The sequence below is a fragment of the Apteryx mantelli genome, chromosome 8 (genome assembly GCF_036417845.1).
Source record: "Apteryx mantelli isolate bAptMan1 chromosome 8, bAptMan1.hap1, whole genome shotgun sequence".
NCBI lineage: Eukaryota > Metazoa > Chordata > Aves > Apterygiformes > Apterygidae > Apteryx > Apteryx mantelli.
Genome location: NC_089985.1, coordinates 30,368,722 through 30,386,124, shown reverse-complemented (window position 1 = coordinate 30,386,124; position 17,403 = coordinate 30,368,722). Strand labels below are relative to the sequence as shown.

The window sequence follows — 17,403 nt, the reverse complement described above, 5'->3', positions numbered from 1 at the left end:
AGATATTTCCTGTGGTGACAGAAAAGTAACAAGTAAATCTGACTGGAGAGGGATAATGCCCGAGATGATGATATTGCTTTACCTCCTCATGTGCATCTGATATAATGCCTGTCCGATCCAGCACCCACCTGAAACACAACTGTGCTCTGCTGTCTCTTAAAGCCTGGGGGAGGCAAAAGCAGCCAGGTTTCACTAAAAGTTGAGCTAGTTCAATTCCAACGAAATGGAAATGAACATCTTATTTTCTGCTTTGAAAATAAGAATGGAGAGTAACTTGCTCAAACATGGGGCTGCTGGTATGATCTGCTGGTCACCCCAAGCGTCTGGCTATTGCCTAATGTGATGGGTACTCGTCAGCTCCACATCCTTCTGATGAACAAATAGAGACTTCAAGATTAAATTATTATCCTAAATTATTATCCAGGGCAGCCCCTGTGGGGTAAAGAGTTAAGCTAAACCCTGATATCCTGAATTACAGATGGGTTCTTCTCCCATTTCAGAGAAGCCAAAGGTTTCTTGGACCAAATATGTGGGGGAAAGATCAAAAGAGGTGGTTAGTCAGACAAATCTCATCCTGTTTGGTAAGGGCTGCACAGCAGAATTTTACTTAGATTATCCTCTTGCTAATCACACATCATTTCCTGCAAGTGGGTTTTCCGCTGGGCCTGCACAAAGTCCTTGGCTAAGGGCTGAACTTCCCCAAACCCCCATACATCCATCTCCTATCAACACAGTCACAGCGGCAATTAAATCAGAACAAAACCACCCCTCTCCCCGAACTTTATTACCAAAAGGGACCATTAAGAGTCATTAGTTGACCCTTCCTTTCAGACAAACGAACGGTTTCCAAAGCATCCAACTTACCTTCCTGAGGAACAAGAGTGCAGCTGGGTATAGAACATGGCAGAACAGTCACTTCCACATGGACATAACCTCACCATTATACAAGTACTTTCATCTAATCTGTCGTTATCTTTAGAAATGCAATGACCTCCGTTTTAAATAAAAGGCATTAGGCTGACAGAAATCCTCTAGGAGAAGCCAGAGAGCAGCACATGGCTTCTGTTTGCTCTCACAAAAATGTCATCTCTGACATTCAAACAGGACACATATATTTTAAATAATATCAAGAACATTCTTAAAATACCTCATCAGGACTCAAACGGGGGTGGGGGGAACTTATGTTTTATGAGATGGATGGTTCTTTCCACAGAGATGCGTTTGGTTCCCAAGCAGGATGTATGGAGCATCCACGCGGTTCTGGTGCTGAGTCACTAATGTCATCAGCCACGGAGGGAGGGAGCGCGCGCAGCTGCGCAGGGCGGCCCCGGCAAGGCAGCGCGTGCCGAGCGCAACGCTGGGAGCTCCAAGCGCTTGGCTAGTTAGCATTCAATCTGTCATTTCATTTTAGGATTTGCAATAGAAATAGAAGATGAAGAAATAGTTTAAGGAGCTTGTAACATCACAGCTGTCAATCTCTGCGTGTTCCAAAGGGAGGAATGACAGATATGTAAGCCCATTCATATCAAAATAAAGTTTGCAGTCTTTCTCCCTGACCCAGATTTGCTACAGAGGCAACTTAATGCAAATACACATAAAACGGCAATTCACATTTGCTCTAAAAATCACTTAACGGGAGCTGAAAACATTAACCCCCAGCAACAGAACCAGTTTCAAAGAGTCAGATTATTAACTTCTAGCAGTGATTCAGTGAAAAGGGGGAGGGAAGGGGAGAAGGGGGAAAACTGGACGAATGAGATTGTATCGATTTGTAGGTGGTAGTCATTTTCTATCAGGAAATCCAAGGGTCAGTCAACAGGGGTAACCAGAATCACAAGAGAACTCAGAAGGGCCTTACCCAGTAACACTGATTAACATACTAAAGTTTATCTAAAGGGACAACTTTGAGTGTTTAGGCTAGAAAAACCACACTCCATTTGGAAAGTCATTACTGGTGCATACAGGCTGTGAGAAACTAGCCCGAGACTGTGCACACTGGGATGTCAAACTGTAGGTGGGTTTAATTAATGAAGGCTTAAAGTAGCCAGATGCATTTCTGATTCATTTACTCAAAACAAATCTTTATGCTACAAAGCAACACCAGCTTTTCCGGCGAAGGAAAGGGGGTCCTTGGGTCTAGAGGCAGCGGTTCTCCACTCTGCCGCTGCATTAGAGAGTTTGTTACTTGAAAGGCAAACATGAAGCACTCAAACAAAGGTGCCGTTTATCCCAGAGCCAGATTTGCTCAAGTTTTCAGGAATTCATCTCCTTCTGATTGGTTTCATGCCTGTCAGCAGCAGGAGAGAAGAGTTTGGCTGTTCTCTTGTGAAAATGTTACCTCCTTAAGCTTATACTAAAGCAATCCATCTAACCCTCCCTGGACACAGAGCCCCCGGGGCCACGACTGCGCGGGAAGCTCAGACGCTTGCAGGAGCTGCAGGAGAAACCAACCCTTCCGCGGCGCAGGTCGGGGACCGTTTTCCAGTTTGCAAACTTTCCATTGAATAACCCCCTTTCAACAGTGCAAAATTGTCATGGATGAGTCTACAAGAAGTCACGCTAAAAATCAACCAAAATAAACACACTGGCGGGAGAGTGCAGATGAGCGACAGCACTGGCAGAGTTAGGGCTGAGAGTAAAAGCTGGAGATGAGAAACACCGGAGAAGGGACAAGGCAGACAGGAGATGGAGTGACGTGACAACTGGAGGCACATTTCAGCATTCTTACCTCTGATCGGTGTACCACCTGGTGAGGTAATTTGAATGCAAATAAGATTAGAGAGAAGCATTAGTACAAAGAGGAAAGGAAGAAAATCATAACTAAAAAGCAGAAAGTTTTTTTTTAAAGCTAGAATTTGTATCAGCGCGACAGGAAAAAATAAAAAGAAACTGATGTGCAATAAAAGTCAGAGTGACACTCTCGGGAGGTTAGTAAAGCTCATCGCCTCCTGGAGGGCAGCACCCAGCTCTGCAGTGGCCACCAATGCCACCGCCCTCACGAACAGGGGCCGAACTAAGCTGCAGAGGTGGTGTTGCTGGCTGCCTTCACCCACTTGCATTCACCCCCATTGCTGTTGCAAGCAATTGAGATGGAGGACACGCTGGGGAGATGGTGCAGGGCCCTTTCATTCCTTACAGGAGGAGGATGGTGCGTGCGGCCTGGGGGCCATGTGACCGTGGGTGTGCGGGGCAGGAGGGGTGGAAAGCGCATGGTTGCGGGCGCTAGGTGCAGTTTTGCTTTGAGGTTAGAATGACCAGTGGGACAAAATCTGCTCACTTAAAGAAGTTAAACTAAAGGGAGAGCATAAAAAATCAGTTTTGAGCCCTTCTCCACATTCGCATAAACCTTGCATCAGGTTCCCTCCGGCAAAGGAACTGGTGTCATGCAGAATTAACTTTACATACAGAAAATACTTCCAAACCAAGTAGTTTCTGGTAATGTAACAATGGCATGCTAGCCAGACTTCTGTCATTCCTGCCTAATTTGGATGTTAGCTGGAGAAAGCAGGCCTTACCCTCTTTATAAGGCACTGGAGATAATTTTACATGCCATAATGAAGAGTATCTTATAAGGAGGGCTTCTCTGGGAATGAGATTCAGTTATCCTGTTGCAACAGTCTATACAGGTTCGTTTTGAGAGGTCAACGCGTTTAGCAAGTGGAGAATCCAATGGTCAGTGTCCTGAGGTCAGCGTACAATCAGTAATGATGCACAATTCAAGGGGAGATGCTCCAGCTGGACAAATTGACAGGGAACCCTTCTCAACCCCACTTTTGTCCCCTTGGTCTTATTTTGCACATATGAAGGCTGTTAGTACAAGGGAGAGATTCATGCATATTGAATCTGTAGGCAGTTCATGGTATGTGTTGGTTTTATGCAGATTTGTAGGATCTGAATACCAAGCACTTACCAAAGAAAACTGAGGAGTTTAAACAGACAGAAAAACAGGGTTAAACAGGACACAGTGTGTCAAATCATGTTCAGTGTATTGATTAATAAATACCAGTATGCATACAAGAGTGTCGTGTATCTCAGATTTACAGCTCATTCCATTATCCACAACAATGATCACCCAATGGGAAAGAAAGACAGAAAAGAATTTCTGTAAATACAAAGAAGGCATATTTTAAGCATATTTAACTTGCCTCTTAAAAAGTAATTACAATATTTATACTTATTCTCTCACTTTCCTAACTACCCTTCCTTTAGGCAGAGTCCTTTCTCTGAGGAGCAGCAGCAATTCAAACTACTCATTTTAGAATTTCCTCCGCCAAGATGACATTACCCCATTTTAACTTTATATCTGGTTATATTTTCTGATGTTTTCTATCCACAGATGACTGAAGCATCAGGAGAGATCCTGCAGTCACTGAAGTTGTGGGTAATCTCTCTCTTGCTATAATAAATCTGCTGCTTATTTATCTATCTTAGTAACTACTGTTACCCTTGACAGAATAGTTATACCCAGAGATACTCGTATGGAATAGCACAGCCATAGAAAACAGGGTTATTTCTCTTTGCCTGTTTGGAAAGTTTGCCAAGCGATAATTTTGTTCTGTTTGGTCTAGGGTCTCGCTCTGCCCCCTTTCACAATTCTCAGAGTTAAGAAAAGCATCACCACAGTGTGTCGCTTCCCACGGGAACAGCACAATGACTTCAAGCACAAGGGGCAGAAAACAGGACTTCCTTCTCTCTCATCTGGCTGAAATGGGCTTTCTTGTTCTGCCCTAGCACTGAAAAGATATGCAGCACATCTTTAAGTCTACTCCCTGCAGAAGCTAAACCCTTTCTCTAATGCGCAATTGTCTACATAGCACTCTAGGAGTAACTGCATACTTCAAACAGATTCCCTAAAATATAAGTGTGACCAGCTCATTTTTTCCTGCATTAAATCCCAATTCTCCTGGCCTCTGAATGTAAGCCAGCCCTTGCGGGAGCAGCACCGAGGCTCGCTGTATTTAGCACAGTGTTTGTTCTGGGTCTCTCTCACCTTTGCAAAGTCAGGACACTCACTCTTCACTCTGAGGAAACCATTACAGAGAGGGCACAAGGCTTTCCTGTGGGACTCCAAACTTATCCTGACAGCAGGAACACAGGTTCCTGTTCTCCCCCCACACCATATGACAACGCACCTCTGGTTGGCATTCTCAGGTGTCCCTGCGAAGGGACTGAATCACAGCACATAAGCCACAAAGTGCCAACATAGGAGAGTCCATCAAGGGGTGGAGGTGCCATTGCTTGAATAGTTACTGAGGCCAACTTGCGTCCTGCAATTGCCAGGCCTCTTTATACAAAGGACACCCCAATAGCAAACTTCAAAACCAACTTCTTGTGCAGTTTGAAGGGTCTGAAACACTCCCAATGGAGGAGAGTTTATTTCACCTCTGTGATGACCAGCACTGAGTAACACCCTAGACAGTCACTTCAGCAGGAAGGGATGCAGATCCTGACATCCTCTCTGTGCACTGGAAGTGAGCAGCCAGGCACCCAAAGCAAGGCAAAGCATAGGGTGATATGCTGGAAAATCCCGCAGGATTGTTTGCATCAGTATTTCCCATTGTGGAGGAGAGGCTCTGTTGGAGAAGGGACTTTGCTTTGCTGATACAAACTCATCTCGGACCTATCAACATAGCACTTTTTTATAGGAATCTAAACCACCAAAAAAGCCCCCAAAGCAACATAAAACAGGGAAACCAAGGCTCTTGCTGGCCACAACAGGGCACTAGGGCAATGCAGCACTGAATCCCAGAGAACTTGGTCAGTGCTTTCATCTACTTCCTAAGACAGTTTTAGGGAAACTATTTTCAGAAGTGAAAGTAGTACATGAAAGACTGCCTATTTGCCACCAATTGCAACTGGGGGGGGGGTCTGTGTGCATCCCATTATTGCTCTGTGTTCCTCACACAGCCAGAACCAGATGGACAGGACACGTTCTTCTAGGATATAAAACTTCAACTGTTCATCTGCTGGCCATGATATTGCTTCAGCCTCTTGACCAGTCAGTCCCTTCCTGAGAGAGCACCCATCCTTGTGTGGGTTTCCTAATCCCTTTGGATAATACTGCCCTGATCCCCATTCTTTTGGGCTGTTCATACCCACATCTTTCTAGGTGGATGCCCATCTGATGTCTGCACTTGAAGTGGTATCTTGTCAGGAGCTGAGTGACTTCTGCTGGGTAACTGAGTGCTGGCTGTTATCAGTAAAGCAGAATGTGTCAGTCACCTGTTGTGTTGTTGTCCCCCTGAGCCAGGGACTGCCTCTTTTTGCAAATTTGTACTGTTTAAGTTGGGTATTTCTGTTGTTCCCATATGAGAAGTGCTTCTAGCTATCAAGACCAGAATGAAAAATGCTTGCTAGTTACTCTGAGGGCATAAATGTGGCGAGATGATCTGGTAAGCAGCCTCCCACTGCTTCTTTGTTAAGAGGCACCTACACTTTTCTGGAAAGCGACTGAAGTCACCTGCAGAGCCTTCTCTGATGCTTTATTTGCAATTAATTGCCTGAAAGTCACGGTAAGGTCTTGGGCATGGCTCCATAACGCAGTTAATTCATGGTGATTAAAAAAGGATGATACTTGTTACACCAAGTTCTTTAACAGATAGAAGATGAAAAGGCTTCCTTTATTTCTGGCATTTCCTTACATGGCAAGGATATCCATATGTTAACATTCAGGATATTTCTTTATTCTAATTTGACATTTTGTCCATAAGCTTTCTGAAGAGCAAGGTGGAAGAGTGTTTCTTCAAATATGGAACTCACTGGAAGCATCCAAGAGCTTTGAGAGTATGAATACCACCAGATTTGCTTTGAAGTCTTGGGAGCTCAAGATTCAAGATTCTTTCCGAAGAGCTCTGAAGCATCAGCACAATCTGATCTATATTGGGAAAATTTCCTCCACATCATCATCTAATTTTAAAACATGTTTGGAGGTGTAGCACTGACCCAAGTTCTTGCTGCCGGAACTCTCATATGCATTACCTGCAATACTACAATCTCCAGACAGTTTTAAAATCAGTTCAGCAAAACAGGTTTTAAAATGAGTTAGCATGCTGGGGAGGTTTCCCAGCCCAGAACTGGCCTCAGATTCTGTGTCAATGACTTAGCAGCAATGACTGAAGCTGTGCACCTTGGGTGAAAAAAGGGAGATGTCCTGAGCCCCTTGGTTTGCAGAAAAGCATCCTCTCCACAAGAGGTGGGAAGTCCTAGCAAGATGAGCAATGGAGAATTTTGCTACAATCAGCCTGAGTCAGAGACCTTGTCTTGATCTGCGATAATGGAGGTGAAAACCTGTATTTATTTGTGTTTTCATCTTCAGAGCAATCAGCCCAGAAAGTTTAATCAGAAAAATACATAAACACACACATAGGTGTAATTAGCAACTGAGGGACAGGCAGGACATAGGACAGATTTGGAAATCGGAGCTTTTTTGCTGGCAGATACCAATACTCTGGGGTTAAAATGGCTTAAGACAGCACAAACTCTCTAGTACACTGACTGCTGTTTAGAGCCCACTTGGGCACATGATCTGACTTGGTTAGTTCAAAGACCTGCCTGAAGCCCCCAGAGCACTGCCAGCCCACATAACCATGAGTGTCAGAAGAGAGCACCTTCCCCAGGTATGTGTTTTCTTTACCTCTAGCTATTTATATCACCCTAGAAGGCTGAAGAAATGAAATCATCCCTCAACCCCCCATCTAAGTTGGATTCCAAAGCTGCTTTGACCTTTATTACCTATATTTAGTAAATCTGAATACTAATATATTATGTACCGGGTGAAGGTTGGACACCCTATACACACAGTATTGGGCTGACATTGCATCATAACTATTTTAAGTATATTACATCTGTCTAGTTTTATTGGGTTTTAATTAAATGAAATTAAATGAGCGTATATTTAGATTGAGACAATATAAACTGACATTCATGCAGATATGCCAGGCTGGTGGTAAGATACAATCTTAATGGAGCAGAGACTTTGCAAACTATTACACTCTCCCATATAATGAAGTATCTATTTAAATACGCTTTTTTTGGAGAAACAACTCTGCCCCACCACAGTGTAGTACTAGAGAGTTCAATTAGCACCTTGCAAAATGGATCAGAGACTGCCCAACTTACCGCAGTGCTCACACAGGATGACTGCGGCTGGGTAAGTGGGACCCAGGCACTCCAAGGGGGAGGCCCTACTTTACACCATCTAGAAATACAGAAAAAAGCCACGAAAGCTAGCAGAGGTCGAAGCTCCGGCCCATGAGAAGTGGCAAACTTCTTGTTCCCCACTCTTGCAAGGGTGGGACAGAGCCTTGGTGAATCTTGGCTTGGTATCATACGGTCCTTAAGAATAAAACTTCAAGCATACTTGGAAGTCTCTTGTGTTGAACTGTGGAAACCTCCCTTACTACATTAGAGAGCTAATCAATTTCTTTCGCAAGTCTGTGGATGTGCGCTGTTCATTGATTTCTAAAAAGTTCCCTTGACACCTCCCTTGGTAATTACTGTGTCTTCAGCAAGCAGCCAGCTCTAGAGTTGGAATCCCAGGTGAAATATTCAATTGAGATATTGCTCAAGAATGGCAAATAGGAAACAAAATTTGGACACAGTGACAGAGTTTACTGGCTTGTTTTTAAGCTTTCTATCTCACCAAGCCTGTGAAGCAGCCGGCAGAGAGGCAGCCAAGTGCCTGCAAAAAGGGGGTTGGAGAATGCATAGCAAGTGCATCAGGAGCTGCCTTGCTGCTCATTTATGATAATTTCTGATGCTGATTTAGTCAGCTATGAAGTGAAATACATCCATGTGCACTTTCCTGTTGCTGCTTCCTAAAGCTTCTCAGAATAATTAACAAGTGTGATATTTTCTTTCAGCATAAACAGATCAAGATTAAACCATGTTGTGGGGGAGATAAGCTAAAGGTCACTGGGAAATTTCATAAGCTATAAACGCATTAGTATAATTAGCGCTCCGTGGTACATCAAGGTGGGATCAGGAGTGTCAGGCTGGCTTCTATTTCTGACGAGAGTGATGTCTCATCACCCGCTCCCCCAAGTTAAAGGCTGCTTCTTATCAGCCAAGCCTCATCAGACTTGTGCAGAGGGCACCTGCTATGGAGAAACGTATTAAACGTTCACCTTGCTAGGAGGAAGATGGTATTGTCCTGGCAGCAACCCTCAGGACAAATGCCTTTTGAGAGCCCAGAGATGCAGCACAGCCAGGCAAGGCAGTCTGCCTCTTATTTAAGCACAAGACCTCTCTAGACAGAAGCCGTTCCAGCTCTGTTCTCTTCTGCACTTTCGGTAGGATACAGAGGGCTTTTTTTCCCCTACTAAAGCTGCTGTGGAGCGTTGCTCTGCATTGTTAAACAGCCTCTGCAATTCACACCGGGGAGCTGCACTTTTATTCATCAATGAATAAAGCAATGTTTTATTTGCTTTAATTCTCTAACGGGCCCTACAGTCCCAGGAGACTGAACAGTGCAGCAGAAAAACAAGAGTTCCTTGCAAAAATGTGTGCATTCCTAGCCACTGATAGGAATTAACAGCTTGTCTCTCAAAAACTTGTACTTGGTTTATCAAACAACAAAAAAAGAAAGTGTGTCTTCAAAACTGTGCCCTCGTCCCTTTGAAATCCACAGAACTGCTGCTTCTTGGTTTTTATTTTTTTATTCTTGTCCTGTCACATAGAAAAAATTATAAAGATCTCAACAGAAAGCAGTGTTGTCTTGCAGAGTCTACATAAGGAGTGAAGTAGTACATGACCACTGATTGTAAAGCCTCAACCACTGTTTCATTATACCGATTTACCCTGGGTAATTAGAAGCATTTGAGGCCTGTTGAGTTGGTAGCGAAATGTCTGAGCCTACCAAGGATTTGGGGCAAAATCAAGATGGTCTATCGAAGAAGGAATCCAGGTGATGCTTCAAAAGGCATGTCCACGCTAATCCCTCCTTTTAACAAGCCATGATATCCTGCCAGAGTGGATCAGCTCCAAAAACTGTTTTTATATTGTAAAAGAAACAAACTCAAATCAAGTTGACATTTGGGTTTAGAATTGTATTTCAGCATCACAGAGAGAAAAAAATTGTAGCAACTAAAGAGAACAGGGGGAGAAGCAAGGAGGCAGGGAAAGCTTACTTGCTTTGCTACCTTACCCGAGCGGAGCTGCTTTATTCGCCCATTGCTAGTTGCAGTATCGACAGGCAGGAAGTCCTTGAACCAGGAGATTTCAGGATCAGGGTTACCGCTGGCGGCACAGAGCATCGTGGCTGTGCGGGCCTTTTCTACCACCTTGAGCTGCGGGCCCATATCAATGGTGGGGAAGCCAGCTGGGAGGTGGTCTTCTGCAACAGGAAAACAACATATAAGGTTAAAGAGACATGTTCCAGCACAGTGATGGGATACAGTCCTGACAGCAGTGCCGTGGTACAGCATCTGTGCCTCTGCTGGAAAACAGCAGCCGGGCTTCCCTACTGAGAAGGTTTTCAAGCCCTTAAAGCACATTAGACTCTATAATGAGCATTCATTATACCAATAGAAGCTTCCACTAAATTTAACTCTGTTTAAATCAATTGCCTTGGGAAATGTCCATAATTTTCATTGATACGTAAGCTCCAACTATTGTTGTTAATAATTCAGTAAAAGCAGGTATTTGCCTTTTTGCAGGAGGACTGAGTTGAAGATAACAGACAAACACAAAGCCAAGTAGTTTGAGGTGTCTTGAAAAACAACAGCTAAACAATAAAAACCCTTAGAATGGTCCAGAGAGGCCCATTTTCTCTTTTTGACTAGGAACATTTCGTCACACTGGTAGGATACACTGTAAATCTCTTCCTCATGCCCCCAGATCTGATTCAGAATGCTTTTAGAAACTAATGAATGTAAAGCTAATGAGCCACACTCTGCTCAGGCACAGCCTCGCCAGCCTGTGCCGCAGCAAGCTCCTGGTGCGTTTTCTGGGCGGCAGAGAGCAACTGAGGTGTGTGACAAATGGCCAGAGCACTCTCCGGCATGACTTACTGAAATACTGTAAAATGAAGCACCTCCGTAACTGCTGAAATCATTCATAGAGCCGGTTGAAAAATAGTTAATTGGGTTTGCCACTGCAGAGCGTGCTCAGGTAGGCTGGGTTGAATACATTAGGCAGCCTTCACTGATAAGCCAATGCATGCTCCAACATCGTCATTCAATAGCAGCTGCAGAGCAGAGCTCATTTACTCATTCTGTGGCAAGATGTACTGTACTCTGCTAAGCTTGAACTGCAATCAAAAGGACATGCTTTCACAGAAGAAGAGAGTTGGAAGAACACTGAGAAGCTTTTAAGCACCAGAAACTCAATTATTTTCAGTACATTTCTTTCTTTTTTTCCTTGTTTTAAGGGAATTTAAGCAAACCCCTTCTTTGGCAAATCAAGCTCTGCAAGGCTCCCACAGCTCACTGCAATGTTTAAACGAACAAGACCTCAGCATCTTCCGAAGTCCCAGAGGAGTCTGAAGTCCTCACAGTCTGGTTTTGGCTGTTATCACCACATATCTGGATCCCTGCCTCCTCACTCCCAGCAGGAAGGTACTAGCAATAGGCCACATCAGGTGTCTTCTCTACTCCTGCATTGCCAAACCTGCTGCACAATCCTGGCTTTTGGTGACTAATCTTAGATATTCTTTCCTAAGATCTCAGGAGAATTCCCAAGACCCTTCACTTGTTTGCACATCAAGACGCTGCAGCACAAGGCAACATCTGCTGTAAACACAACAATGCCCTGGAATTTTGTTTTTCTGTTGAGATGAGAGCGGCTATGAGGCATCCAAGGTTTTCTACAGGAAAAAAAAAAAGGTTCCTGATGCTTATTAAGAGCACTGGCCATATTTTGTCTCCCAGACGGGCCTCCCTAGAAACCTCTCTTGTCATCAGCAAATATAAAAGGATTTTTTTTTTTTAAATGAAAGGTATCACTGAAAACTAGTTCTTTTTTAATTTGCTCTCCATTGATTTTCAAAGACAAAAGGTACATAGAGTTTAACTGGAAAGACACCAGAGCCAGCATTCAATAACAAGCAACAGAAGCACTCAATCCTCAGCAACCACAATGCATACTCCTACACGCCTGAAAGGAAACAAAAGGATACACACAGAAGTACAGTCCGGTATAGACTGAACGGCAAAGGAAGATGCATATGAAAAGTGGTGAACAATGACATTCCCTTGGATCGAGGCCATGTTTGCCTAAAGTGCAGCACCTTGCTATTTCTGATATGGAAGCAGATGTTCAATCCAGGGAGACTGAAACTCTGAAGTAATTTAACCTAATCACTGTGCTTAATATTTACACTCTTTCCTGGTTTGTTCAAGAGTTTACACAGAATGGGCTAAGCTAAGTATTACCTAGTTAGCTTGATCCAAAGTCTGTGTGGAGGCTTAGCACATACCTAAAAGCAAATCTAAATCCACCATTTGTGCAAGAAATCTCTTGCCATCTGCAGTGATCCTTTGTCCACAGAAATGAGAGAGAGGATTAGAAAATTCTTCATGTGTGGCTGATCCACAGGTACACTACTGGCCTGCTGCACTGGAGTTAACTCTTAAATCGAAATTAGCAGTTTGCAAGGAGCCACAGATCAGCAGAAATTATATGATCTAACCATGAGTTCACTGGGTACAACAGAAAAACACTGATTACAAAGACAAGGGAACGTAGATGCCTCTGCCATGCTAGAACTCCTAAATGAAACATTTTCTAGATTCCAAGGAGTCTTACAGCACTGCTCCTGGGCTGCGCACCCCCCGCAAGCCCAGCCTCGCTGCTGAGCGTGGGCAGGAGCATTCGAACACCCTGGCCAGCCGGCCCGCGCGCCTGCCCCGGGGTGCAGCCTGACCCTCAGCGCCGCTGGACCCGCACCGAGGACGACACAGGTACAGGCAGGCGTGAGCGGCTCAGGCGGCACACAGTTTTTTCTCTCTTAACCACACACAAGCCCAAAAACTACAGCTGTGCTCCCGGGAGGCTGCGGCCCCGGGTCACACCGCTGCGTGACAACATGCCAAGGGGACTCTGAAAGCCGGTCCCTTCTCTGACAGCCCCTCAGACACCCCGAGGTTGGGGCTTAGCTCCGGGGCCCTTGCTGGCCCGCGACCTGGGGCTCGAATTCAAGGGGAGGCCGAGTGCTTTCTCCAGAGGGACGGAGAGGAGGATGGTCCCAGGGCTTCACGAGCAGGGACCTCCAGCAAGAGAGAGGACCCCTGGGGGCAGAGCGGCTGTCCAGAAACCCCGAGCCAGCTGGGAGCAGAGCCCCGCACCAGTTCGTGGCTGCCCCACCAGCAGCCTTCCCTAGAGATAACGGGGCGCCGCTCCAAGCGCGCCTTGGTGCTGCTGCCTTCCCCAGGACACTCAGGGGTGTCTCTGCGCTCAGGCACTACAGGCAACGATAGGAGTTCAGAGTTGCTCTCGCCTTGCCTTCCCCTCTGGCAAAAGTCTAATCTAGGGCTAATTATGAGGTTCAGTCATGCCTCGGCTCCTTTCAGCCCTCACTAACTTGTCTACACACGGAGCTCTTCAGTAATAGCTATCCAGCTATTCATGCCAATACACGGATACTCTTATTCCAGAAAATGAGGTTGTCAGCACATGGTTTTATTCAGGAATAGCTACTACACTTTTAATACAGATTAAAACAGGCTATGAACTTATTTTCAAGGGGAGACTATCTAAAACAGTTCTTTCTGGGTTTCAGATACTTTCAGATAGGGCATACTTCAGGTAGGCATTAGGTCAGAGCAAGCAAAATGTAGGCACTACCCGGTGTTTGTTGGGCATTGCAAGCTCTAATTTTCTCCTTGGGCTACAGATGCAGAAGCCAGAAGGAATGAGAGGAAAGGAGAGACAGAAAAGAGAGAAGCAGGAAGAAAGGGAAAGGAGACAGGGAGAGAGAATAAAACAATTTTTTCAAATACAAACCGAAACTTGGAAAAGCCAAGAACAGGCTGAGGTCTTGCTAGTAGTAACTGTCACCAAGGAGCCAGGAACATCCCTCTGGCATCTAGCATGACAGCATATGCAGAGGATATCTCATGCTCACTTGACAGCCTGCTTTGCTAATCTCCTTTCTGAGGTGACAGATATCTAACCCCCCTTCTCTTCCAGCATTCTTTTGTGCCACAGATTTCCCATCTTTAAGGGCAAAGCTAAGGTAAAAGCCTTTCCTACAGCCCCACATTGGAGCTGAGACCCCCTTTACAGAAGCAATTATGTAGCTCATTCACCAGCTCACCAGAAAACTACCTTTCTTGAGGCTAATGCCACGGGAGTACTACCCCTTGGGGCATCCTTATTCTTATCACTCAAAATACCAACTAAAACGAGGGTAAGGGACAATTGCAACTTATGTCTTGTATGACACATGGATGAGCTCCAGCATGGAACCGTAGGTGGCTTCCAGCTACCTAAAGAAAAAGGCTGCAGAAGAGCCCACGGTGAGCACAGCCGTTGATGGCTGAATCCTGCAGGATTACCTCCAGGATTCTGCCCCAAACCTGTAACCTCTTGCAGAGCACAAAGACTGGACAGGTTGAATCTCAAGTTTCTACTCATGCAAACCCAGTATGGCACTCATGGGTCTTGCAGCCATGTAGCTGTGCTTTGCAGGTCATCATGACGTGGCACCTGTAAAAGCTTCCCCCATCACTGTGAATTTCCTTTGCATCAACATAATTCTCAGAAACAGTATTTTAGAAATGATAGTGAAAACTGTAAACATTTTTATGGGCATTGTTTGTCATATTCCTCTTCCTATAAAAGCCAGACCTGCTTAGTATCATGAGTCCAATTGTTCAGACTGCCAAGGGAGAGAAAAAATGATACCCAATGTAATTTGGAAATAGCAAAAAGTAGCTTTTCTATACATTACAGTTATAGCTGTAAGGTTAACTCTCTTACAATCTATCAGAGCCACTGCCCCACAGGAAGGAGTGTTCTCAGCTCACTTCCAGTGAGATATTGGGTCTTATCCCCACGTAAGGCTGGAAATAGCTTCTCTAGCCCACCGGCTTCTGCCAGCATGTCAGCTTAGTAACTTGCAGCCCAACATCAATTTTAGGGGCTTGGTAAGAATGAGTAAAACACAAAGCTGCTTTGTTTTCAATCCCGCCAGCTACCTGAAGCTGCTCAGAAGTGCGGAGTGCCAGCGACAAGCCAGGAAACGGACTGAGGGGAGAGTGAGCTCTCTAATAAATGCATCCAACTGCAGCCAGCATTGCACAGGAGCAGGACGCACATATCAAAAGCTATTGCACTTGTTCCCTACCCATTTAGTGAGCCAGGCTGGGATCTCACCCAGTTAAAGTCACTAGGGCTGAGGCAATCCTGGTAATAGGTGGTGGTTTGAAGCAATATAATATGGGATGTTGGAGGGGCTTGTATGGGCAACCATCGTCTACTGAGGGACTCGCACTTGATGGATCGGCAGAATTACCTTACAAATTTTACAAGCCTCCAAAGCTCCCTCTGAGGCACTGAAACACATTAGCAAATGCAAAATTATCAGTGCAAGAAAGATAGCCTGAGTAATCGGCAATATTAACTAATGGAAGATGCAAGCTAGTAGGATTGTAAGCACACTGCAATCCAGGACATCTGTTTGCTGAATAAACAGCCCTAATTCCTTCAGCCCAGGTTACACGGCGTGGCTATTCAATTACCACAAGACAATCAAAAGCACTCGAGCAATCCAGTGGCCCAGAAGAACGGCGTCATTTTACATGATAAGAAAACCCTGACGCGGCTCTGTTCAGGTTCAACTGAAGCTGCACAAAGAGCATTTTATCAACTGTTCTGAGGCGAATCTCTCTTCCCGGGCCCCTGCGGCTACAAAAGCCCCCTAAGAGGGTCGCCAGAAAAAATCACTGCAAGTGATGGCCCACGTAGGCTGCCCGGTCCCAGGCGAGCACCCGCGCGGGGAGCAGCAGAGGCAGCAGCGCGTCTGGGCCAAGGCTCACGCGGGCTAATGAATGTTGCCTCCTCCTTGACGTTGGCACCGCCTTGCAATCGCCCAAGGAAAAGGTAGGGCAGCAAAACCAACCTGTTTCAAAGGCTGCAAAGTATTAATTACAGGGCTAGCAAGCAGCAAGCAGCTTCAGGCAGGTCGAAGGAGGAACACAAACAGTCATCTGTTGATGACAAGGCTTTTTAATGACAAATCTGCCGGTTTCCTATGACATCATGCCAACGTGACACGGCAAAGCCGCCTTCCCAAACCGGGGAGGAGGGCGCAGATGCACGGGTGGGTGTGCAAATGAGCTCCGGAAAGATTTTTCTGTGTCATAGTGTAACCACATGAATTACTGCACAATAGCTTACAGTAAACAAAGTATTTGCTATCTCTTAGGAAGATCACAGCAGCAAAACAGTTCTCAAAAGAAAAAAAAATCTGAGTCAGCCCAAAACAAAGAAAGTACTGTATGGAAAATTCAAGAAAATACAAGACTAGACACGGCAGATGAGGATAAACTGGCGGGCAGATTGTCGCCCTGGGGCTCACGGCGTGGGAGCTCACGGGACCGGCTCATCCTAGAGGTTACAAGTCCCTAAAGCGCCTGGCGGAGAGCGAGCTACCCTTAAAGTGCCAGAAGGGTGCTGTTAACCTTGGCCTTTCATCACTCGGTGGCAATCAGCTCCATTTACAAGCCACTGATACCTGCTGAGGAGCACAGCTGGACGCTCCTGCCAGTGCCTGTTTATCACGACGAGGAGCAGCGCGGCTTCGCAGGCGTTCCCGCAAGCCGGAGACGGCAGTACCTCCGAACTGGCTCTGCCATGGCTTCAGTGCCGCTATTCTGGCAAGCGTGAGCCCTGCTCCTGGCCATGCTCCCATGTGCACAGCGGCTTGGCAACACATGGCAGCGGCTGCTGCACCAACACGTTGCCTCCTTGGGGCTCGGACAAGCACCGGTGCTCACCAGGCACCAGTGCTCCTGCACAGCCGCAGTGCAACCTCGGTACGCTAGCACTGACGGGGACGGGCTCGCAAGCACAAACAGTGGGGAATAGGCTAAAAAACGAGCTTCTCCCAGCCCATACAAAAGCTGTTATCACCCAAACAGCCTTCCTATTAGCCTCACTGAAGCCTCCAGACCCGTCCCAAGGGACTGTCCAAGACCGGACACGTTTTTATCCAATACCGAGCGACAGAGCTGTGAAACACCGCCATCTCCACCCTCTGCCGAGGGCACTCATGCTCCAGAAGGCTTCCCCAGCGGTCTGGCTTCCCAGCCCACCTTCCACGCGGCCCCTGTGGATGAAGCAACCAAGCAAGTTGCTCTGGACACATTCACAACCTCACCCCGAGCTGAGAATCCAGTCCTGGCCCCACTGGCTTGGGAAGGAGAATGACGAAAAAGGGGACGCCACAGAGGCACGGCCAGC

General features: G+C 45.9%; 1 protein-coding gene across 6 annotated transcripts in view; it reads right to left on the bottom strand.

The window, feature by feature from the left end:
• PTPRF (protein tyrosine phosphatase receptor type F) overlaps positions 1-17,403 on the bottom strand; it is a 398,429-nt gene that overhangs the window by 99,973 nt on the left and 281,053 nt on the right. For all 6 annotated transcript variants that reach the window (XM_067301063.1, XM_067301065.1, XM_067301066.1 and 3 more), the window contains one exon: positions 10,145-10,333. In XM_067301063.1, coding sequence (XP_067157164.1) covers positions 10,145-10,333 — 189 coding nt within the window. The remainder of the gene's footprint in view (positions 1-10,144; positions 10,334-17,403) is intronic.